Source organism: Acromyrmex echinatior, chromosome 13 (genome assembly GCF_024713525.1).
Source record: "Acromyrmex echinatior isolate Ae372 chromosome 13, ASM2471352v2, whole genome shotgun sequence".
Taxonomy (NCBI): domain Eukaryota; kingdom Metazoa; phylum Arthropoda; class Insecta; order Hymenoptera; family Formicidae; genus Acromyrmex; species Acromyrmex echinatior.
This window is the reverse complement of record NC_141864.1, coordinates 4,492,360-4,518,600: the sequence shown is the minus strand read 5'-3', so window position 1 is coordinate 4,518,600 and position 26,241 is coordinate 4,492,360. Positions and strand designations below refer to the sequence as shown.

General features: G+C 32.3%; 1 protein-coding gene and 1 long non-coding RNA gene across 6 annotated transcripts in view; one reads left to right on the top strand and one right to left on the bottom strand.

The window, feature by feature from the left end:
• LOC105150687 (uncharacterized) overlaps positions 1-26,241 on the top strand; it is a 52,502-nt gene that overhangs the window by 4,842 nt on the left and 21,419 nt on the right. For 2 of the 3 annotated variants that reach the window (XR_015547220.1, XR_015547221.1), the window contains exons 1-3: positions 9,973-10,453; positions 19,373-19,479; positions 19,641-19,759. The exons of the other annotated variant lie outside the window; for it this stretch is intronic. This is a non-coding gene — a long non-coding RNA (uncharacterized LOC105150687). Of the gene's footprint in view, positions 1-9,972; positions 10,454-19,372; positions 19,480-19,640; positions 19,760-26,241 lie in introns of those variants that run through there. 3 annotated transcript variants of the gene reach the window in all.
• On the bottom strand, positions 3,997-12,876 carry exu (maternal protein exuperantia). Of its 3 annotated transcripts, none has more exons than XM_011063930.2 (6): positions 12,708-12,876; positions 7,569-7,869; positions 6,970-7,251; positions 6,292-6,487; positions 5,688-5,830; positions 3,997-5,387 (listed from the first exon to the last, which is right to left on the bottom strand). In XM_011063930.2, exons 2-6 carry the CDS (start codon positions 7,848-7,850, stop codon positions 5,040-5,042), a joined length of 1,251 nt encoding a protein of 416 aa, XP_011062232.1. In that variant the 5' UTR covers positions 7,851-7,869; positions 12,708-12,876; the 3' UTR covers positions 3,997-5,039. The 3 variants fall into 3 exon arrangements, with proteins under 3 accessions (XP_011062232.1, XP_011062231.1, XP_011062233.1); XM_011063929.2 differs by having other exon boundaries at positions 12,723-12,876; XM_011063931.2 differs by lacking the exon at positions 12,708-12,876 and adding an exon at positions 12,288-12,305.

The following is a 26,241-nucleotide window of genomic DNA, read 5'->3' as shown; positions in this document are numbered from 1 at the left end:
CTGTTATATACAACGCGCAATAATGTTATCATGATTACTGCATAAAGGTAGAGTTGATGAAAATTTATTCGTAGTTTGTAGTACCACTATGGCTTAAATATGCAACATATGATTTACAGAACTGCTATAATACGGGATTCTTCGTGAATTCCATGCGTTGCGCTTCGTCTCTGGTATCTGATGGAAATGTTCCGGCTATCACTATTATATCATTATTGAACGGGTTCGTTCAGCCATCAAAGGGCGATGATAAAAGTCGACATTTCACGCTTTGTCGAGTCACCGCTTGATTTCCGGTGGTTGCGACAGAGCTCTTTCTTGAAAGCATTTCCGACCAAAGGATGGAATCTTGCTGGCAGTAGGATCAGTATAAAGTATAAACCATGTTTCGAAATATACTTTGCTTCTGAGAATATATCGTAATAGTCAATCGTATCAGCAATAACGCATCGTTTTTTTTTAATTCTTCGACGTCATACAAATAATCTAAAAATCTTTCACATAAATAAATAATGTAAATCGTAATATACACGTAAATCGCTACTAAACACCAAGGATACATAATATTAAATTTTCAGAAGCCATGCATACAATTTGAAATATGTGTTTTTTTCATTGCTTATCCAGACAACTTATTTCCTAAGCGCGTGCGTGGAAACATATATTATTTCTAACCAGAAAGTTCTCGTTATCTAAAAGTATTATATAGATATATCTGTCCTTTTCTACAAAATTTAGATATCGCATCTTAATTTACGGAACCACACATTTTTATTCTAGATCGTAATTTCAGTTTAAATTTTAGATGTAGCATAGTATTCTCACACCTTTCAAGTATAAATAAACTTTCAAGTATAAATAAACTGACTTTCTCCTTGAAAAATTAATTTTTCGCACAACTGTGATAATTTAAGGAGAATTGGTTTTTCGTATCACAAAATGTAATCCAAATAGTACAGAGAGTTCAAAAAGAATTCAAAAAGAATTCAGTCGTATGTCATTAATTCTGAGCTCATTTTCAGATGTAACAAGAATTCTTTTCAGAATTTTTCAGTAAAAGAATTCTTTTTGCATCTGAAAATGAATTCAGAATTGATGACATATTATTGAATTCTTTTTAGAACTCTGTGCTATCTAGATTACTGCATGGAAAAAACGATTTTGTTAAAATATAGATCTGAAAATAATTTTGTTTGGAGCAAAATAATTATACACAGTAAAAAAAATTTGTGTTAATTACATTTCACGTATCTCAAACGGTCCACTCAAATTTTTATGTTAATTTAACATAAGATGAATATGTTAAAACAAATATTATGTAAAAATTAACACAAGAAGCGTAATACTTTGACACAATTTAAAAACAAATTTGTTAAATTGACATATTTATTAAATTGACATATTCATCATGTTAAATTTAACTGAAATTAGATGCTATTTTTACATTTTTAGTTTAGACGATACCTCTGTAATATTTAATTTTACATATGCAATTATATAGATTTAATAAATATTTACTGTTACAAAAAGAAAATAACATAAAATATCTGTACCTTTTTACATACAAAATATATAACTAGTTATACAGAACAATTTCTTCAATAAAATTAACATTTATAATATATTAAGTCAACACACATATTTTATTCATTTATTCTTAGAATTTTTGTTTTAAAACTACATTATTTTTATGTAATTTTATTTGTTTACTTACCTGTAAATTGTGTTATTTTAATTGAGAAATATTAAGTTTTAATTTAACACAAAATATTCAATTAACACAATCATATTATATTAAATTAAAACTCGGATGTTAAAAATTCAACACAAAATTTTAACAAGGATTTGAGTGGACGTTTCTAACACAAATAAAAAATGTTTTTTACTGTGTACTTTAAATTGAATTGCTGGAATATTAAAACTTTTTGCAGCATTGCTATCAACGCTTAAACTTTCTACCTCTATTTTGATCGAGAGAGTAATCACTTAATGTAATCGTGGGACAGAGTCCTTGATAATCATTATAAAATTCATATGAAATTCCGATGTGTAATTCGATAATTACATATACAACTACAAAAAATAATGTAATATTAGATAAAATCATTTATTTCACATGACTTTATACGTAACGAAGAAAATTATTTGTCATCAGATGAAATTGTATGAAATCAAATGAAATCATATAATCAGTAGGATATACTAATTTCAGCTAATGATTACCTCCTCGATTTCGATGGTCTAACAAAATTATTTTCAAATCTGTATGAAGCTAAATTTGTAAACACTTTAACAAAACTGTATACCCAATCTTTACATCTTGTAAACTCTGTTTTGTACGCACAGCCAGAAGTATCGATCGAGATATCTTCAATTGCTACTCGAATACCGGAATTAAAATCGAGCTTCCTGTACACGAGGGATGTTTTTTTTGTTTTTCCAAGCGCGCAGTTACACGTATATTCCACAATATCGGGGATGCCGTACAAAGTTACAGGACGATAATCCCCCGTCTAATCGCCGCATGTGGAAAAACTCAATTTTCTAGCCGAGAGCGTCGCGTTCGCGCGGATCTGATCTGATCCCGTCGAGTCCGGTCGCGTCGCCCCAGAAGGAAAAAGCGTATTTCTTCAATTCTCCTCGCAGGCGCTTCGCCGTTCACGCCTCGGGGCGTTTTGGCATACGGCATTGGAAATCCGCGTGGCGAATGCGCGCAACGGTCCGCACACATATTTAATTCATTTCCGTTTTTTCTCCAGGGACCGACGTACGAGGAAAAGAGAGTTGTGGAGAGACTGCGGGAGGTTCTGCCGCGAGGCATGCGGAAAAGCTCGCGAGCGCTTTCCATTTTCTCCGTTTTTTTTTCCCTTCTTGCAGCTATAAGTCCCGTTAAACCGGCGACTTTTTTGCTTATTAAGAACTTTTATACTGAGCCGCGTTTTAAGTCCACGATAACTCGGCGCGTAAGTATTTTTGTCGAACGCCCCCGCGCAATTCACGCGCCGTGGCGCGCGCTCGTCAATTAATAACCGCCGCGTGCTCCGCGCGGAAATAAATCACGTCCGATATTACGCAGGTAGCACCAGGTGTAATATCTTCCGCCGAGCAGACTCCTCGACGAGCCTGAAATTTCTCTACTTCTTCGCAGAGATTTATCACGCGTCGCGAGGCTCTCGAATTTTAATGCTAATTATTATATAATTGTTTCAAGTGCGTCTGCATTATGGTCTAATTAAGAGAAATTGTAATGCCTCATTTATTTATGTTGCCAGATGTGTAAGTATAGGAAAAGAATGATTTTGTTGAAGTATCGAAAAATTTTGGATTATCAAGATAATTATGTAGAACGCTCAAATATAATGAGCAATGCTGCAAAAAGTTTTGACTCTCCAGCAACCAGAGCGTTTTTTTTATATAATTATTTTGATAATTATTTTGATCCAATATCCATTTACACCAATTTTCTAATCTTTAGAATTAGAAAAAGACGAAGAGTAAATTGAACCGAGATTAAAGTTAATCTACATTAGTGGAAATGGGCATTATTTTTAGATTTATATCTGCATGAAAGTTTTGTTAAAGTATCTTAAAAATTTAACTACAGCTAAAAATAATTTTGTTGGACCATCAAAATGGTTACGTAAGAATTTCAACCATGATGATCAATGCAAAACCTTGTTAAAAATATTATAGTACCAATATTATTTTGATTGTTAACAAAATTTTCAGATCTGTATCCTCAATTACATTTTTAGATATTTTAGCAAAATCTTTTTTTTTTCATGCAGTTATGTTTTTAGATATTTTAGTAAACAATTCTTTCTGTATATATATTCTCTGTTTGATACTCAATGCATTTTGATTTTCAACTAGAAGCAGTATATATGCAATACATCACGAGTTTATACATTCGTTTTTTTTTTCAAATAAAATAAATAAAACTCAAAACGGTCAGGTTCACCACCGAAGCCGAGGCACAAAGTACAGACATGGAGATTTAATTTAGAAAAAATACTGCATTTTATTGTACGAGATCGGTGTTATAAATTCGAGTTCGTATGTTTGAAATTCAAAGTGTTACAACTAAACTCGAATCTTTATTAATCAATGTTCATACAATGAGATCTCACAGCAGAAAGGAAATTACATTATTGATACAAAAATATATCTCTCTAATACTAACATGCGCCTCATGCGCGACTTAAACGGTAAAAAGTAGAAAATATCGTGCACACTATTGTACACATCGTGAACTTATGCGGTAACTACGCGTACCCGCGGATATTTCCTATGCCTTTCACAATTGCAGCAGTCTATTAAACGGACGCTCTCGCCACAGTAACGAGCGTACGAATTCTCGGGATAAATAAAAGAGATAGAAAAGGGAGGGAAGAGGAGAGAAAACAAAATGAGTATAAAACTATGAAATGTAAACGATATTAAATATAACTGCGCGTAACAAACTAAACATCGCTTAACGTGTTATTTGTACATTTGAGCTAAATTCGACGGTGTCTCGCAGGAAACCGGTCCTTTTTTTTAATCCTGCCGGCGTACCAGTGCGAACAAAAATTAAAAAAAAAAAATAAAAGGAAAAATGAAAAGGGAAAAAAGAAAAAAACGCAATACTGTAACAAATAACACTCGTCTCTGATTACGCACAACATCGCCTGTTGGACGAAACTTGGTCGTAAACCTTATTCTAACGTCTATTCTAATTGCCACAAAAGAAAATAAATGGGAATCCCTTCGCGACTCTTTCCGTCTGAGGAGCAGAGATTTAGTGGTAGGTAAGCACACAACACGCTTTTACTGTAAAGTCCGGCTAAACGCGAGTTGTATTTAACACGCTAAATCTATGCTCGTCATTCGCGTTATTTATCAATTTCTCGTCATCCGCGACTATTATGGCAACAAAAAAAGAATCCACGTTCGCTCGATCGAAATTGAGGCAAACGATGAACAGTAAGAGACGCGGACGGTCGCGAAGTACCTCCTGTTTTGCAGCGCGTAAGAGAGGTCGAAAAGTAACAGTATCGTTAAACGCCTTGGTCACACTCTTGCGTCAAGGCGCATTCCTCTTGCTTAATTTCGCTGTTGTCACCGTTAATTTTGACCGGAGATCCAGACATCGTGGTGTCTGGACTGTCAGGGCTGTCGTGGCCCGAGTCGCTCTTATTGTTATTCTCCTTGTCGTCGCTTATCTTTTTCTCGTTCTTCAACTTGAGACCCTTCTTCTCTGGCACTCTGCCCTTCGGCTTCTTCTCTGGGTCGAAGTGACGCTCGAGGATAATCATCAGATCCTCCATCTTTTTCTCTTCGACTGTTGGGAGTTTCTCCTTCATCAAATGCTCCAGCCCGTCCTTCTTCGCGTTAGTCCACGCGTCCTGAAACGCGATTTTCCGTGAATGTTCGATAAAAAGATCGTTTGTTCGATCGTAAATCGGAGTCTTTCAACTCGAGCGTGACACGAATTCGAACGTTTCGCGATCTATCAATTTGAAATTCTTAGAATGAATTCTTAGAATGTTATTTCATTTCCGGATATTTCGATAGCAAATCAAACGTCCTAAATCGGAAGTGAGGAAAAAAAAAACAAATAAAGTGAGGAAACATCATTGATATCGTATGGGCGTAAACAGGCCTGATTATTACGCGATTAATCACGTGCAATGCGACACACTCACCTGTAGCTCCGAATACACAATCCCAGCTTCAGCTAACAGTCGCCGCAGGGGACTAGCGTGTTGACGTTCGCGTCGGTTCATACGGAATAGGGCGCTGAATATGGGCCGCAAGTTGTTCTGCCGCTCGAATATCATCTTCAGTTCTGCAACAAAAGTTATACGTAACAGTGATTTACCATCTCGGTGCTTCCCAACTTAGCTTTCAAGTTAAGATAAATTTGGTCAAGTTTAAACTAACTATTTATAAAGTTCAACATTTGAGGGAAGCACTGTAAATATAGGAGAGAGAGATGCATGTATATTCTGTATTAAAGATGATGATGTGAAAACATAAAATTATCCTAAATTTATCTGATAAATTTTTTTTAAGTAAAATTGCATAATTATCGCTCTGTCGAAAAATATAATACAAATATACTTTATTAATAACTTCATCTTTGTTTATGTTTTGTAATACTTTTTTAGTGATTATATGTTGTATATCGCTATTAAATTATTTTATTGTTAACTTTATTGATAATATTTTATTTCGACTGAGAGTATCTTGATTCCAATATGTTAAAATGAACGAAATTACGCAAGGTATTCAATATAACATACATACCGTTGTGTTCCTTTTCCTCGACATCAACAGGCTGTGCAAATTCTCGAATAGCCTCGACCACTTTTTTCATAGATTTTTCATCGCTCTCCTCTTTCTCGTTCGTATCTTCGGTTTTCTCGCCATCGAACGAGCACAAGTATTGTGCTATTTGTAATGCCAGCGATGCTCTATGTTGCGCATTGCCCAGATTCACTTCCTTCAAATATATTCACAAATATTTATCATCATAGAAAAGTTATAAATATACTACTATTATATATATATATTAGGTGTTGGAATTAATTCGTAGCGTTTTACAAGTGATGGGAAGTACTTTCATTAATGTATTTTTTAATGCTCATGTGAAATAAATAACATTCTTTCATTAAAAACGCTACGAATTAATTCCAACACCTAATATATTTTTACAAGACTGTGAGACTACATGAATGTTACAAGATTTTCTAACACTACCTTGAGCTATTAATTTTTGTAAACGTTTATTAAATTTAAATTTTATATATAAAATATTTTCTATACAGAAATAATTTGTTCAATTTGTCAAAAATGAATATTTATTTAGAATTATTTTTTATTTTTTTCTTTAGAATTGGAAAAATTAATAATTATATCGATTTTATTAAATTATGTTAAAATTACATTGGAAAAGTATAATATGGGATATAATATTTTCTTCACCTTCTTCAGTAATGTGCGTGACAAAGTACGAAGGGAATAGATATGAATAGAGTTCGCACACTTCTCTTCGGCGATGTTGAATCCGTTCGCGAATCCTTTGACCGTTTGCTTGAATCGATCTACCAGATCGTACTTCTTCAACGACTCGAGCAACATCGCGGGAATGACCTTGCGTGGCTCGTGGTAAACCAGAATTACACCGTCCGCAGTGTTTTCCTTGACAGTTTCCAACCAGCTTAGGAAATCCGTAAGTGCCGATACTTCGCTTTTGGATTTGATTACCTATGAGAACACAAATCATTTTTTATATATTCAAGAAAAAGAAGCTACCAATTTTTTCTTTTTTCGGCACCTGAGTTAGTTTCTTTGTTGTCACGAAGGAGAAAAATATTTTTATATAAAAGCTTAGAAACAATTTCTCTAAAAATTATGCTTAAGATTATTTAAGAATTGCAATAATTTTCGACTTAAAAAACGTAATGAGAAAATCTGGATCTTTAATTTTTTTAATATTATTTGGAGATCAGCGCAATGAATTCTCCTTCTCTCATACGGGAAGCAAATCACAGAGCAATGATATTTACGATCTTGCCTCGTACCTCATTGGTCTTACTATTCCTGAGCACTCGGAATTTGCCATTGGTGACGACCTTCATACTGTGACGCTTTATGGCGGTTGGATTGAGGTCCTTGTATGGCATCACGTATTGTGAGTAAGTGGAGTTAGGAGTGTACCCGGCTATTTGGCAGATCTCGTCGATGACCTTCTTGCCGGTGGTGTCCATGTCCCAGCCAACCAGGCGATAATCTCCCGGCGCAATACCTATCGCGCCGCATGATTTTTTCACCGGGCTCGCTTCCGTCACTGTCGAGGATACCATCGTTCACGGAGTTACTTTCCTGAAAAGTGCAAACGTCTGCGTATTCCTCGCTATGGCCTGATTGCCTCTTTTTCCAGCGTCGTCTTTACGTCTCCGGGGAGCCTCAGGGCAGGAAGACTCCGAGGCTCTCACGATTTCGATTAATCCGCAGAAATCAGATAAACGCATGGGAGCAAATATGATGATCTCTTTTACAGATACGAAAAGATAATGTTCATTTCAGATTGTATATCGATGCCTGATAAAAAAAAAAGCATCTTTTATCGAGACAAAAGATTAGAAGAGACAATTTTTTTATTGGCAACAAATTTAAAATAATTAATTTTATATTTATTTTAGTAATGACTAATTTTCTATTAAATTTATATTCGAGGTAGAAATTTTCAACTTACCGATAAATTTCGCGGACATTATTTGGGGGATTTAAGTTTTCAAAGAGAATCCCTACAAGGTCGCTTTCATATGATCTATATAATAACCGTCTTGGTCGGCCTCGAGACCGATACATTCCACGAAAATATAAACACTGCCTAATTGACGAGAATAATATTGAGACATTCGAACTATCTTGCGTGTTATTACGATACAAACATTTCGTCTTTTATCCATTTTGGCGATCACCAACGCGTCACATCGTTTCCGCAAATTCTTATGTATTTCGTTACGTGATTTGTGAAACCATCCATTAGATCTCAGAATTATTTAAGAGCCCGGTAAAGCAAAATACGCGAAATATTTTCCCTTACATTCTGCCAATGATAAATATCCATTTTTATGTACATAAAGTGAAGTAAGAATTATTTTTATTATTTACACGAATTTTTAAACAAAGTTCTAAAAGCTATTTAAAATCTCATAAAATTAAAACACAAAATTTTATGGAAAATATTTAAAAAAATAATTTCAACTTTTGACGTCGATGTTTATTTCGCGCATGGATAACGGAAAATAAGATATGTATATAATCAAATATTTATAAATAAAAGCGTCACGTTGAAATTTTGAATATTGAACGAAATACATTTGCGAAACGTATATGTGTATTTTCGTTCCCATTTTCGAAGATTTTCAGGTAGAAACTTCCAGAGATATCATCATTAATATACGTCGAGTTTTATTATGAAAGTTAATCATTTCTAATTACTTATAAAGATTATAAATACGCTATTGTTTATCATATTAATTATACTGGACTTCCGTCCAGTATAATTAATATGATAAACAATAATGAAAATATACAATTTAGCTTTAAAACTATCATATCTTCATTTACAAATTCTCCTTTCAGTTTGATCGATTCTTTCAATACAAATCAAAAGAATCGACGCTTTTCTAAGTTATAAGCGGATATCGTTAAAAATACCTTGTTTGCAGCTAATTTCAAGTTGATTGTGAATTCAATGAAACCCTTGTCAAAGATTATTTTCCGATCGAATAAAAAAATTGTCATTGAAAAGAGACTCGGTAAGTTTTTTCGAAATATCTTTTTATCATTACAATGAGCACCGACGAGATACTATTAAAGACTGCTATTAACATAAATATTTGGATCATACATTATTAAATTCATGATTCATTATGAAATTCATTTTTTGACGTTACGTAAATGTTATATAATAAATAAATATGCACACTTATAAAGCTATAATATCCTATATATTGCAGAAAAATTACAATTTTTTCTCTGCAGTTATCATCCCTGTTGATAATCAAACTTTGATAACACTGAAATCACAATTTTAAAGAAAAATCGAGTATTGACTTCTAAATGCATAAATACAAAACTAATCTACGAAACTCTAATAAATCATAAGATTAGTACAAAATTATCAATTTTTAACTCTTAATTACTTCAATATTCACAAGGATGCGAACTCTCGTAAAGATGTCGGTCTTTAATAGTATCTCGTCGGTGCAGCGAGACAAGCAGATTACGAAGAGAGGAGAGGAGAGGAAAGGAGTGCCATGTAATAACGAGAATCGCTCTAATGTGACGATGGAAATACTTTTTTCTCTCTTTCTCTTTGTCTGTACACACGATTGAGTACGTTTGTGATGCATTACGGAAGCGGTACATAAAAAAAAAAAAAAAAAAAGAGGAAGCGAGAAATATTTTCCTACCCAGATTCACGTAACGCTCGCCGCCTCTTCTCCTTCGTTCAGGTTCAGATGAATCCCGGCACTGCGATATATGGGTGCATACACCGACGATGCGGAACGCGACACGCGAGAGGCGTACGATTAAAGACTACGGACGTTGATTCCGCGACGTGGCAGACGCGGATTGTGCAGCGTGCGGAAAGACGAAAGCGAGAGCTCGTTGTACGGTGAGAAGAACAGTCAAGGGAAGAGATGAGACGCTTTTTCACGTAGTCGCGATGCGAATGACAATCGACGATTGCCTCTCACGACCACGTGGACATCTATCTCTTGCGACGCTGACAAAAGATAGCGCGCGCTCACGCACGCAGTTCCGCCGTTCTCTCGCGGCGAATTGATAACAAGAACGCAATGGAAATGCGTCGTGCATCAGATACTTTAACGCAGGAGGACCGAAACCGGATTTACGAGAACGTTTCAGTTATTTAATTAAATAACGAACAGTGAGTCGGAAATCATATTTTCTTATGTGGGGTTTGTAATAGAAGTTGTAGCGATCGTAAGGTCTTAAGTCGTAGAAAATTGATCAATTAAGTTCTGTGTTAGTTGCAAGTTTATTGCGACAGCCAATATGAAACGTTGATTTCAAAATGCAAGTTTCAGATTTGTTCGGCTTGCAACTAATGTAGAACCGGCTTTATCGATATTCTTCTCATATTCGATTGTGATTGGTTAATTTTCTACTACTCTATGATCGTTGCGACTTCTATTGTAGTCCGCGTTGCTTGCACTTTTTACACTCGGCATCTTCACTTCTCTCTTTTCAACACATTTTACACTATTGAATATCAAAAGATAATAGATTAAATAACATTTTGTTTTTAAAATGTAGGTAAATCCATTTTCTGCGGTTAGTTTCAAAGTAAATATCGCCCACATTTAACGTACGTATTTAGTAAATAATAAATAAATTTGAGTTAAATTTTATTTAATATATTTTTTTGAGTAAATTATTTAACTTTATTTTTTTTTTAAGTCAAATTATTTCTAAGTTATTAATATTTCTATTATTAAGTTCAATTATTTCACATTCTTAGTACAAAAATTTTGGGAATTTCAAGTAACGCGAATAGATTTCGTATAAACATTTTTTAAGAAAGAACGATATGATTTATAAGTTACTTAATTTTTTTTAAACTGATAGTGAAAATTTAGTGAAATGCGAAATCTCTCTCTCTCTCTCTCTCTCTCTATTCTTACAATCTATAATCCTTAAATATGAATTTGTATTTTAAAATAATCTTAATAAGATATAATCAATACAAGATATAATCTTTTGTCAAAGAAATTATAAAGGTAATAATCTTTTTCTAAACTGATAATGACAATTTCATAGGAAAGCGAAGTCTCTCTCTATTCTTATTATCGTCTACGATCTATAAATACGAATTTATTTAAAATCTTGATATAAATTACAAAATAAAGAAGACATCAATCCAATATCTGATTATTGATTGTTCACTAAATAATTGCGCCGTTTATCATTGCTGACTTTCATTAGCCTACTATATTTATCTTTTGTATTGTTACAAAATATAATCTTTTGGCAAAGAAATGATAAAGAAATGCTAATAATCTAAAATTTTCACGAACTAAAAAAACGCAACTAAATTGTAGACTTGTTTAATTTCATTTTGATAAATTTCTAAAATCTATTCCTGTATTCATAAAAGAATTTGCCAATATCAGTTTACAAAATCATCGAACGAACATAAAGGTCGAGAAGACAAAGCCGACCGAAGTCGAATGTTATTATGTTTATCCTTCCGATATACAATTTCACCATTACTGATACACGGCAAAAACTCAAAGGTTAAATTGACGTAAATAAAGCACAAGTTCTTATAACGAAAATTACTTGGGACAATTGTTAAAATCATGCACATAATTTATCGAACGATTGAAATTTAATACACAGAGCACTTGTTTGTGCATTTTTTTTTCTTACGATTGAATAGAACGATCTATGATCCAACCGTGAGATATCTAATCACTCAAGATGCATTTTATGTGGATAAAAAAATCTCGTCGTTTATACACTTGGATCGCTCAGACAGTCTACCGATCAGATATTATCAACCATATGTTGCCTATTGAAGATTGCGAGCCTTTCTTTTAGTGGCAGGTAACGCTGTCGTAAAAAAAGTTTATCTTGATATCTCTTTTCCTTTTAAATAAGAAATTATCGGATTATGAATATCGCTAGCATCGCGACGCAATTAAACGTTATTCGAATCGAGAGATATGGAGATTAGAAATAACAACAAATCTGTTTACCTTCCCGCTTTCGAAAGCCAACGACGTAGCCTACCAGATTACCTTGATTATCGCGATTAGCGATCGGTTTCGCCTTTGGTTCGTCTCTTTCTACCTCTCTTTGGAAGTAGGAAGAGACGGGGAGATAGGGAAGGATCGGGGCTGTTCGATCTATCTCTGATTACGCGTGCCTCTCCTCCGGCGCTGTCTATACGCGTAATTGGCCATCGGCAAGCTACGTTTCTCGCCATCGTGGATACCGTTAGCCACAATCGCGCGAGCGTAAAGCGCATTCCGAGCGCACGTGGTTATCCCGCGATCGAGGCGCGCATGAAAATGACTTCCGTACATGTACTAGTGACAAATTAAACCGCGACGGTTTCTTTTTCTTTCTCCCGTAAATTCGAGGATCTTGAAAGAGTCCGGCGGATCTGTACATACATCTCGAGGACTCACCGATCTGTCTCTTCCTTGCACCGTTCGGCTCTTTCCTTCGTTCCCTCTCTCGGCCTTCGCCTTGTCTCTTTGCGATCTGCGGAAACACGCGTGAGCGAATCGCTTGAGTCACTTATCGGTTGCACGAATGATACTGAGATACGCCGCACGCCGCACGCCGCACGAGCCACGTGCCAGAGCGCGGCGCGGAGCGACGGGAGCGTGACGTACGTCGCAATGCGCGTGCTCGTTAGATCCCGCGGGGTCACATCGTCACATGTCCCGGCACGACGCACGTTCGCCGATTTGGCATTCGGCCGGTCGAGCCGGTGCGCCGGATCGGCCGGATCCAACATGCCGTGCACTGCGGAACGCCGCGTCGCGTCGAACCGGATTACCGGCTCGTGAATGGGGATTTTGTTGAATAAACGGCCGCCGATCATTCGCGCCGATTAACGCGAGATACGCGATTCTCTCGACACACGAGAACGGGAGTAAAATAATACGGAGGGTATTGAGTATTTGTCCTGAATTTTATTCAGGGGGGATGATTTTAGAAGAATGGATGTCCTTTTATATAAAATTGTAAAACGAAATAATATATCTTTTTTGAGTGCAAAAAGTATTTGCACAGAGAAAATATTTTAAAAAAAAAACTTTATTTTTAAAAAGTAAATATTATCCAGAAGTGAGTCATCGAATTGATATCGTATCGATATCAATACGATGATTTCAACACTAATTCAACATCGATTCGACGTTTAATTGACGATTATTTCTTGCTGGGTAATTAACAATTTATTCATAAAAAATACAATAGACTGTATGTTTCTTAAAATTATGAGTATCAAAAAGTATTAATTATAGAAAATATATCGTCTGAAAAATAAGCGAAAATTAAAAATTCTATTGTTTGGATCCTCAAAAATTCATACAATCGAGAAATTTAGTTTCTAAAATCAGGAATACATACAAAGCTCGTTTGCTTATGTTACAGAACAGAATATATTCATTGTATAAAATTGCTAATTAATGTTTATTTTTTACTAATAAGACTTTTTATAAAAAATTTCCTTGTATGAATACTTTTTGCTCTCACTGTACACACACACACACACACACACACACACACACACACACACACACACACACACACACACACACACACACACACACACACACACACACACACACACACACACACACACACACACACACACACACACACACACACACACACACTCTCTCTAAATCTCATGGAATGAAATCTCATTCGAAAAGATTGAAAATTGAGCTAGTCTTGTTTAAGAGATTCACTCCTTCGGAGTCAAATCTCAATCCCTTTTTTGGAGTGAAGTTCAACTATCTTGGTATTACACTCCAAAAAAGGAATTGAGATTTCACTCCTTTGGAGTGAATCTCATTTCATAAAAGTAAATCTTACTTTAAAAAGAGTGGAAATCTGCCACTTTTTAACAAGAGTAGTAGTATTTTCATTCTTTTTTCAAGACTGACTCAATTTCAGTCTCCGAGTGAGATTTCACTCTCTACGAGGTTTAGAAAATATATAAATAAAAAAAGATTTAATAAATTAAATACTATAAAAATGTATAAGCAGTTTAAAACCTTAAACACAATAAAATATAGATAGAATATAAAAACATAGAATAAAAGATTTTTAATCTATCCATCAGGAACTCCAATGTGTATGCTATAGAATATACATTTTTGATAGGTTTCTGATGGGTTGAAATCTATTATTTTCTGTTCCTATTGTCTGTGCTTTTCATTATGTTTAAGACTTCATATGTGAATATTTTTTTTTTATTAAAAATGAAAGTTATTTTAAAGCAGAATTTGGAAACTTTACATAGATATTAATATCGAAAATAAATAGAAAAATAAATGGATCGGGAATAAATGGAAATAGCAATACGTGTTTAAAATAGCAATACGTGTCTTTAAAAATTTAAAACTAAATTTTTTTCTAAGAAAATATATTGAGGTAGCTGTAATTTAATCTTGTCAGTCTATTTAAATGGTTAATATGATTAAAGCTCCAAAAAATAAAAATTAAAAAATTTTTACAGAAGATCTTATATTAACAAGCGAAGTCGTGAAATACTATAGAAAATTTTTAAACAAAATATTAAATTATAAAAAGATAATTTACATTCTGAATTAAAAAGCCTCAAACAGACAAAGTTAAGTAAAGAATTATATTTACTCTTTAAAATAAAGATACACCTTTATTCTCTATACAATTTCGACTAAATTCATTTTAATGAAATTTGACTATAAAACTAGTTATGTCTAGAAGGGTATTTAAATCAGAGTTGGAAAGCTGTGAGAAAAGATAGATTTCAGCTATCTCTAGAGCTAAAGAAATTCTCATTAGGAAAAGATTAATTTTAAAATAATTAAAATGTGTGTGTGTGTGTGTGTGTGTGTGTGTGTGTGTGTGTGAAAAAGTGTAATCCTATAAGTGAGATATTAATGCAAACCTTAAGAAAATATGCAAATCGAAGCTAATACTAATACATTAATCGGCAGAATAAATTAATTAATCACTTGTTCGATGTTAATTCACAGTAATATGATTACGTAGTGTATACACGCGATGTGATGTCAATTAATATGCAATTCCATTAAAATATTTACTCGCAAAATCAATATCATTAATAAAGACACGCATTTAAATAATACAATACTATTAATAATATTATATATATATATATATATATATATATATATATATATATATTAGGGTTATTAATTTAGTAATTAATTTTATAATTATTACAGATTAGATTATAGATATACGATTATTTCATATAAGATTATTATCAAATTTATTTGAAAAAAAGTCTGATGATAGCTACTCTATATTGAGTATGAAATAATCTCAATCAAATATTTAGTTAATGTCTCACCAAACATAATTTTATTTTTTTTAATATTACTAAACGATTAAATATTACTAAACTATATTATTATGGTTGGTAATATTTACTAAATATTTAAAAAAATAAAATTATTTTTTATTAATTATTTTCATATTAATTCAATATTTGATTAAAATTATTTCATTCAATATTTGGTAGTTATTACCAGATTTTTTTCAATATTTAAATATCTCTTTGGATCTCTCGAATCTCAGTAATTGCTATAAAATAAATTATAATTGAATCGTGCGTTGAATTCGAAAATAATTTGAATTTTATAATTTCCACACATTCGAAAATCGATATACAAACTTTCATCGTGTTCTAAAATGACAGTTGAACTTTTTTAAAGTATTGTGTTTGTATTCTCTTTATAAGTTTGCAAACATAATCGTTACAAGTAACACACATTCGAAAATCTGTTTTGTTTGTGCGACGATAATGCTAGGTCAGATCGCAAACTTGTAGGCGCGAATTAATTCTTATCTTATTCTTTATCTTGGTAATTGTGATATAAGAAAGCCACGTGACAATCATCGACCGAGTAGTTTCCTTTCTGCAACGCAAAGTATTATTTATCTCACTCTATAAATATATCACGGCCGTGCAATAAGAAGAATGCATGCGCGCGTAATGTTCCATTTTGCAGCGAAGCATATCTTTTGACTCGTAATATCGGTGCTATTTTTATTTGTGTATTCGTCGCAGGAACTATTTTCGTTGTAATGCAAAATATAAAGTGTCTTGCGTCTACGGATTCTTCGGTCAATTTGGAATAAATTTTTTCTTGACGGCTATATAGATTTTAAGTTACAATTAAAGACGAAGGGCTTTCCGAAAATTAAATTTCAGAAATACAAATAAATTATAATTCAATCGATTTAATCTTTTTATAATCATAGATTTGTAATCCATGAACTCTTTAATTTAACTAGAAATAGAAGTATTAAATTAAATATCAATTTAATAATCACGATAAGAATTTTTAGTAGATAATGAAACTTTTTAATTATTTACATTTTCACATACTATTGCTAAATAAACGAAATGTCAATTCAACGAATAGATTATTAATATTCATATTATTATGGTTGAAAAATATCTACTGAGATATCATATGCTTATTAGGATTTCTTTTTTAATATGAATTTAACGAGAGATAATTCTTAATAAATAATAATAAGGTCTATACGTATAAAACAATGTGGTACAAAAGAAGGGCAAAGAGCCAGTAAGCTGGTGTAGCAAAGAACTTTAATTTAAATTAGCATTAAAAATTCATATAAACAATTACAATTGACAACAAACGTTTCGACTCCAATCGAGTCATTTTCAATGTAGTCGTAATATTTCAACATCGTTCTAAACCAAAAATATGTACATGGTATTACAATTACTATTATAATTTTTAATCCCGTATTCATCATTTCGTATAGTACGCTACGAATCATTTTTATCAAAAATCAAAGTAGTCATAAAAAAATTCTTGTCAGTAATATCAGTAAATGTGTTGAGAGTCCATTAATAAACAGAGAGAAAAAAACGCAGATAGATGGTAGTCCATTTTGTGATACAATGTATTGATTATTATTTTCGTTATCTGACATCGTGAAAGTTAAATGTTCGTTACTTTTGCAAATTTGCTTAAAATAAATTATATAATAAAAAAACCAATATATTGTACCACAAAATGGACTACCATCTATCTGCGTTTTTTTATTAATGGACTCTCTTTTTATTAATGGACTTTCAACATATTTACTGATAATAAATGGTAAAAAATACTAAAAAATCGGATAATTGATTTAATTATCCGATATAATGTAACATTTGAGACATCTCTCTCTCTCTCTCTCTCTCTCTCTCTCGATAAAAATCTCGGAATATCATATTAAAATTTAGTTAAGATCATCAAATAAAATATGATAATTTTGTATTTGTATATTTAAAAGTATAAGATATGTAAAATTAATAATTAAAAAGAATTAAATTATTTGTTCAGCAAAATGCTCTATTATTAAACCTTTGTTGATATATTGCACACATATAAGTAAATATAATATATGTAAAATTATATTAATGTGAAATATTATAAATACATAATCTGATGTACATAATATAACGTTATATAAATGTAATAAATACATTTCATATATATACAATATGTTTTTATTATATTTTATATAATTATATGCTTTTTCTTATATTGGAAACTTTGATTTTTAATATGTTTAAACTATTGTATTTATATTTTTTCTCTCTGCGGATAATTTTTAGTTTTACATCATTGGGACAATTATCGGCTGTAAATAAATGTAGCATGATTGTTGGACGTGTAAACTATGTCAGATGGGCGTCACCGAAACCACTGCACCGGATTGCGGAGAAAGTGTACTACGTTACATCACGTCTAGGACGGTCGATTAACACGGTCGATCCAGTTTGCGAAGTGCGGGGAATCGATAAAAATCAACTAGCGAAACGTGTCTGGTCGCAGTCTTTCGCGAAGGAGACGCGAACGGCGCGTATACTCTTATCGGAGAAACGTGCATATCGTCATTGCAATAGCTATAGAGCTACATTTTTTGCGAATTTCAATTACGTGAACGAGGTGTTCGACAGTAAACACGAGCGCATTGCGAATTTTCTATTGAAAACTGGCTTCTTTGAAAGCGAAATTTTTCAACAGATTATCGAAAGTTAATATCGGTAAACTATATTCGATTTAAAATTTTGTTAAGCTCATTTGAAATCAATTAAAGAATGAGATTTAGTATTTTTATAATTTGTAATTGTTCATAGAAAGGATGGACGGTTTTGCCATGTCAATTCGACGAATAGATTATTAATATTCACATTATTATGGCTGAAAAATATCTACTGAGATATCATATATATTATTAGGATTTCTTTTTTAATATGAATTTAACGAAAGATAATTATTCTTGTTAACTAATATCTACGTGATCAAAAAGTTGGATAATTAATTGATTAATTATCTGGTATAATGTAACATTTGAGATGTCTTCTCTCTCTCTCTCTTTTTCTCTATTGACATGCTGAAGTATTTAGTTAAATGCAGATCTGAAAATAATTTTGTTTGAATTATTAAAATAATTAAGACGCTCAAAAACTGTTACTATTAGAATGCCAAAACTTTTTGTAACATTGATCATGCTTGAAATTCTTATATAATTATTTTGATGGTTCAATAATAATATTATTTTCAGATTTATATCTATAAATTAAATTTTTTGATACATCAGTAAAATTGTCCTTTCCGTTTTTTTAAACTGAAATTCAAGAATTATTTTTTTGCATTCTATAAAATATTTCTATAAAATATTTCTATTAAAAAGAAATTGTATGTCAATTTTTCAAGATAAAGAAATATATCATGTTACATCTAGATTCTAAAAATTAGGTTTTAATAAAGATCTTTCTCTCAAGAGATGGAATAGATATCTTTTGCGGATATTCACAAACTGTTAATCGAACGAAAAGCCAAATTTAATTAGAAAGATCAATTTTACATCGTTTAATTAAAATTCTTCTTTAGGTAGGATTAATGTTCTTCTTTTATATTTCGGCAAGGGAAGAATAATCCCTATTACCAAACTTTGTGTTGTATTGTTGTGGACAGGGAATTAATTCCGAGATCTTTCGCTTTCCGGATGACTTTTACTGCTAAGCTACGTAGACCCATGCATTAATACTTTCTGCTAGGAAGCAACCTGGGGAGAAAACCTGGGGATCGTATATACGTATTACCGAGAAGGACGAGGGAAACATCAAATATGAAGAAAAGAAAGAAGACGTAACAAAAAAAAATGGCACGCACTTGGAGATTCTGTTACTTTATATATCTTTCACATCTTTGTTATCTTCTCCAAAGAATAATAAAGAACTTAGTTATTTAGCAAGCTCTTTGAACTCATTTGTGGTTGAGTGCGGTAAGACTTCCGTCCAAACGTTGAATAATTCTTATTTCCAGGATTACCTGTCGGCGGGTCTCACGAAACATGAGTTACTTCACGTAATGGTTTTTATCTCCCGGAAACTTGGGGAGTTCATGTACGCGTTCATGTGACCGTCACATATTGCACCTTACAGGTATTCCAAAATTTTATTCACGTCTTTTTTTTATTAAGAAAGTTTAACTTTTCGCATTATTTTATATCTTTAGAAGGAAGAGCTCCTTCCAAAGAAGAGCTCTTTCGAAGTTTTGGAGGTTTTTTAAATGTTTTTTATGTAGAAAACTTATTTTATTATTATTTCATTAATTTTCTTCAAAAAGCTTTTCTTGAGATTATTATGCTTACTTTTATCTTTTGCGTTCTAAGGATTTTGATATGTGCGAAACAAAAGAGTTTAAAGATCTACAAAAGGTGAATAATAATAATAACAACAACAACAATAATAATAATAATAATAATAATATAATAACAATATACTCATAAGAAAGTATGATTATTAGCAACATCTGTATATAATCTTTTCGTAATTTATTATCAATATGTTGCTATAAAATTACGACGAATAATTATACAGGGTGTCTCGTAAGTTTTTGCCAACCGCTTTTGTATAGATAGAGCGGATTAAACTGAGTTGAAAAGTCCTCTACCATTTTGTAATTTCCGTAATAATTAATGAGATATTAATTACTAAATATCGCCTACTAAATATTGATATTTAATAATTTTTTACTCAAGTACTATTAATTTTATAGAAAAACGGCAAGAGACAAAAATTGTTTTCTTCTTATAAAGCTGTAAGAATTTTTTTAGAATTTTTTTCTCAACCTAGTACTGCATTTTCTTATTGGCAACTAGTTTTATCAACATGAGAAAATGCGGTACTAAAAAATTCTGAAAAAATTCTCAGAACTCTATGAGAAGAAAATAAACAATTTTTTCTTGCTGTTTTTCTATAAAATTGATAGTATCTAAATAAAAAATTATTCAAGACCAATATCCGGCTAATTTTTAGTAATTAATTTCTTGTTAACTATTGCGAAAATTGTAAAATGGTAGAGAATTTTGTGACTCAGTTTAATTCGCTCTATCTACACAAAAACGATTGGCAAAAACTTACAAGACTTTGTATTTAAGCATACAGAAAAATGAATATATTATATAATATTAACCCTTAATACATATGGTTGGATCATTCGTGTTTTTCACATTTCTTTTCTTCGAAAAATTAGGAGCAACAAATAATTAGTTATAACCTTTATATACGGTTTTTTAAAAATGTCTGAATTTACAAATACTTTCTAAAGATGTTAACATGCATGTAACAATGACTTAATAAATTTTGTATATTTATTAAAGTAATGAAAATTAACCCGAGATACGGATAATCGAAAAATTATGTATTAACATTCTAAATTTTTTGCAGTAAAATCTCACTCTAAAAAAGTGAAAACACAACCATTAAAAAAAGTGAAATATTTCACTTCTTGAAAAAGAGTGACAATTTTCTCTTTTTCAAGTGAATTTTTACTTTGAAGAAGTGAAATTTCACTCCTAAAAAGTGAGATATCATTTAAAAAGAGTGAAAATTGTCTCTCTTTTTCAAGAAGTGAAATATTTTCACTTTTTTTTAAGGATGGTTGTATTTTGATTCTTTTGGAGTGAGATTTCACTTCAAGAAATTTAGAGTGAAGGATTGAAACTAAGATTTAAAAATCGCGTAAAGATTATTTTGAATTTTTTCCTAAAAAACTGATAATTTTATTACGAAAAGGAGTAAAATACCTGAACACATTCCTACGAATGCGTGTAGCGTTTTCCTGCGAGTAACAATACTCCCGTTTATAATCCGATAAGATAAGAAAGAAAACAGAAGTCAGACGTATGGTGCAAACGAAAAGATCAGTGAGATAAGAAAAGTTTTTTCTTGACGAAAAGCATACAAGAAACGAAATATATCTCACTTCAATAAAATCTGCCGCAATGATAGTCTATTAAAATGTCTATCAAAATTAAGCGTCCGCGAGAAAATTTTGGTTTCAAATAAAAAAATTGTATCATAGTAAAATTATTCCTTCACTTATATGGTGGTTAATTCAGGATAAAAGTTCAGTATAAAAACAGATTTATCACTCAATTACTAAAAAAACGTATGCATTCCGTTAATTATGAAAGGATTAATTTATTCCTGAGTGACTATATAGTAGCTGATCAGGATTCAACGCAGGAAATGGAAACACAGGATTGACCCTCGTCCGATTGGTTAATATTCAAGCGAGTTTCCGCAAACACAATGAAGAATCCGATTGATATGACGTGTTGCTTCCGCGATATGTCCGGCGATTTCTCTTCGCGAATATTTTTTGTGTAAATAAATATTTTTGGCAATGTCGATCTTAAAAAATTTCATATTCATATTTAAATGGCTATCGTTACGAATTAATTTTTCAGAAGAAAATCTTCTGAAAAGTAAGTTTTCTTTTTAATTTAGTAGTTTAATTATGAGTTTTTTAATTTGTAATTTAATTATATGTAATTTTAATTTGTAGTGTAATTATAGTTTTTTTAATGCATAGATTACAAACAAATTCAAATTCTTTTGCTCGTATATGCCATATAAATAATTAATAAATTCTAATTAAAAATTATTCTTGTAAAAGGAAGAATTAATTAATTTCTGTTATGAAATCGTGCAGTCTTAGCCACAAATGCTAAGAAATATAATAAAAAATCTTTTAATTTGATCAATAATCGCGTCATTTAACTGCAATTACTACGTAACGATTAGAATTACTTAGAAAACCAGTAGGCAAGAAGTATATCATAATCATAACTTAATTGACTCTTATCTATTATCAGGCGATTACACGATTAACTCGTTCTTTTTGATAACATGAACGGATAAAAATTGCACGGTAACCAGGAGATTGCAGGAGAAAACAACGGAGAACGGACACATACCGTATGCACGACGTGTTGCTTCAATTTACATCTGTCAATTGGCTTTGGAAGACGCGTGTACTTTGTGCACAGTTCCTTCTTTTCTCAATATCGCTGTCGTCCTGTAATCTTTAGTAATCCTTGATAGTTTCTTCGTTCAGGATTAGGCTGTGTGTAACTTTTCTTACTCGTGACAGTCTTGGCCTTTTTCACCGTGTCGTGCCAAGTCTCGATTTATCGCTCGACAGAGGAGCATCGTCGAGATTCGATAGTCTGCTATCTGATACATTTCGAGATTCTCTTTATGCAGGGCCGCATTTCTAAAGTTCGTTTCTATCAATGTAGATTAACTTTAATCTTGGCTCAGCTTAGCCTTTATCTTTGTCTAACTCCTAGAATTAGAAAAGGATGAAAATAAGTTGAACCAAGATTAAAGTTACCTACATTGATTAGTGGAAATGGGCATAAATCAGTTGAGTCACAGATGTTTCTTTGAGACTTATGTTGGAAAGAAAAGCAGAGAATTTTCGCTAAGGTAGAATTAAATTAATCAATAGGTGGAAATTTTGAATCAAATCGTACAAAATGAAATAAACAAACGAAATAAATGAAATGTAAATAATATTAAATAAGCAATAATTCAATTTCCATTATACTGCTGGTATTTTTATGTATAATCCGAGATTTATTTTATCGTGATTTATTTTTTCATTATACCAGTATCTCTATGTATAACTGAAGATTTATTTTATCGTGTTTCGTATCTTAAGATAAAAATAGATGGGATCTACAACAGTGAAAATCCAAGTCTGAATTCACAAGCAATAGTTGCTCACTTTCAGTCGTTTTATCTCCAGCGAGTCAGTTTCCATTGTGCGTTGCCATCGTTGCGAACGACAGATTTAGCATTTTTACGTATCGCTCGTTGATAACACAATTTGAATCTAATATGTAACTCGAGTGGACTTAGATTTCAAGGCTCTAGAGCAGAGATAAATGATAATTCTTGAATCTGACATTAACAGTCTTTTACGGATCTCTGTCTTAGAAAATAAAAGCAAGCTCAAAATGTGACAATATTAATTGTACAGTGTTGTAGTAGAAATTTATTACGACATGATTGCTTATACATTATTAGATATCTTTTATTATTACAGGGAATGTGATCGTATCAAACGCGGTCGCGCACGAATGACAATGCGTTTCTTTGACGAAAACCTATCGCGAGTTTGCGGACAGACCGGTTGGCTTTTATAGCAACATTAAAATATCACTGGTAATCGCATACTTCGTACATTTTAATCGAGCACGTTCCAATGTATGGTAATAACGTGCAAATATAAATTTACGTTTTAAGCTACAAGAAATTCGCGGTATTGCGATATTATAAATGTGTGCGAAAACGTAGTTGAGTTAAAGTCAGATTTGCAATTCAAATCGCATCTCAGACGCATCGATAATGCCCACTAAATATGTATATAATATTAGGAAGGATGACATAAACATCTCGAAGATGATTCTTTCTTCCATTGAGCTTCATGTAAAAAATATGAATTTATTATCATTGTTATTAAATATAGTTTCATGCAATTACATGATTCTCTTCTCGGAAGTTATTTTTTCGGAATTACAATTAAAGGATAGAGAAGCAAAACAATCAAGTTTTCTCACGGAGAGAAAAAAATTACTATGAACGCTAATCTTATGGCATAATGGCAAATTCTATTTGCAAATAGGGATCGTCAATTATTTGCAGGTGTAACAAATATTTATTCTTTTTTGTATTCGCTACAAAAATTATTTGCAACAAAATATTTGTCAAACTTGTTTGCTTATAGACAGCAAACATATTTGGCAATTAAATTTTGCAATCCCTTTGTGTTCATAGCAAAATCATTTTTCTCCGTGCTCTACTTTCCTAAAATATAATAATAAAGTTAAATAAAACTTTCTGCGGATTTTAATAAACTGCTGTCAGAATATTTGTTTAATTTTGAAAATCTGATATGAAAGTGTCAAATGTTAGTTTCGCTTTTCTCAGAAGAACGATCGCGTGGCAGAGATAAAATTGACGTTCCAATAAACAAACTTTGTCCGAAAGTAAATATTCAGTTAATCAAACAAATTACACGTTTAACATGGTAAATATTTAGTCGATTCAATGATTGTGATTATTAATGCAGCTGCATCGGTAAAACTTATTGTTGCATAAATGCGTAATTGTTCAATCAACTTGATATTTGTCGAGAACAATCGCCAATTTCGTCCAAGCTGTCTTTTTTTCGTACGAATATGTGCTTTTATCCGGAATGATACTAAAATACAGAACAAAATTATATTTTTAATTGAATTTTTAAAAAAATCAGTGAATGTAATTAAAAATATTTGCATGAATATTTTTTAAATAATAGAAAGTTTTATATATCAATATAAAGAATGTTTCGAACTCATTATCAGTCATTTAATTATTAATGAATTAATAAATGCAAAATGTACGGTTTATAAAGATGATTAAGGTTATCTTAATTAGTTTTAGCTGAGATAAGGGAGATCTTTTTACTATTAGAGTGCGTATTTCTACTGAAAGTTTCAATTTTCTTAATGTGAGGCTATAATAAATCAACAGGTAATGTTACTTGAAACAAGCAACGTATTCAACCCTGTTTGCTCGCATAACTGATTCCAAAAGCCCTGGTCAAGCTGCCCAACATTTCTCGGTTATCCCTGTAGACTACATAAGGGATACATAGTCAACATGTTGTTAACTCACTCTACGAACAGCACATGGATTTTATGTGACTTCACGTGGGCAATTACCGCAGAAATCTGTGGCCCCGTGTGTCTGGTATTTAGACTTATAATTAATTTTTCGTGTCTCTTAACTAAGGACAAGAAAGAGATAAAGACTTTTTAGATAAAAAGCATAAATTACTTTTAAGAACTTTTCATTTCGGAAACTTAATCGGAGAGAAGGTTAGCAAAGAAAGTTGAACATGATTTTTAAAGAAATAATATCGAAATTTTTATTTCACTGATTAAAACTATAAAATATTTTTAATTTAGAATTCTTAGATATAATTTTATTTGTGTCGTGTAGAAAATTAAGTTAAAAAATATAATAGTGACGTTTTTACGCAAACTTGGTCTTAATCTCTAATACTTTTTTCCGGAAATTTACTGTTTTCTTTTTCCTGTCTAGAGAGGAGCACCATTGCCCGTTACTCAAGAACAAACGCGCTCGCGCGCGTCGTCTTTTTGCCTGAGCGCGATTATCCGGCCGCAAAAATTTGCGGTCTGCCTGCTTGATCGCACGGATTAGCGGTCGCTTCTTTGGCCCATTAATTTCCACTGGCGAGCTAGTTCGCGTTAGGCGCTTTTTCCGCGTTACGCGACGCGACTTGTGCTTTCCGCGTATCGGTCGTTACTTTGCCGACGACGACGACGACGACGATGATAAGACTAGGCGCGCTAACGAGGCGGAAAATTCGATGCTCGACGTGTCGTCAGCCGAAATCGCTGTAACTTCCTATCCGAGCGAGGTGAATCGAATAATTGGCGGTAATTTCCAGACGAGGAACGCGTGGCGGACCCTCCATGTGGCACGTGGACGCGAGCTTGCGGTTGCGGCCGACGTGAGAGATAATTCGCGCGCCGTTCTCGGACTGCTTGTTCCGACCTTGA

Coding starts and splice junctions, on each gene's coding strand:
- exu (XM_011063930.2), bottom strand. CDS start 7,850: ATGGTATCCTCGACAGTGACGGAAGCGAGCCCGGTGAAAAAATCATGC. Junction 6,488..6,969: donor CACGCACATTACTGAAGAAG/GTGAAGAAAATA, acceptor ATATATTTGAAG/GAAGTGAATCTGGGCAATGC. Junction 5,831..6,291: donor CGAGGAAAAGGAACACAACG/GTATGTATGTTA, acceptor CTTTTGTTGCAG/AACTGAAGATGATATTCGAG.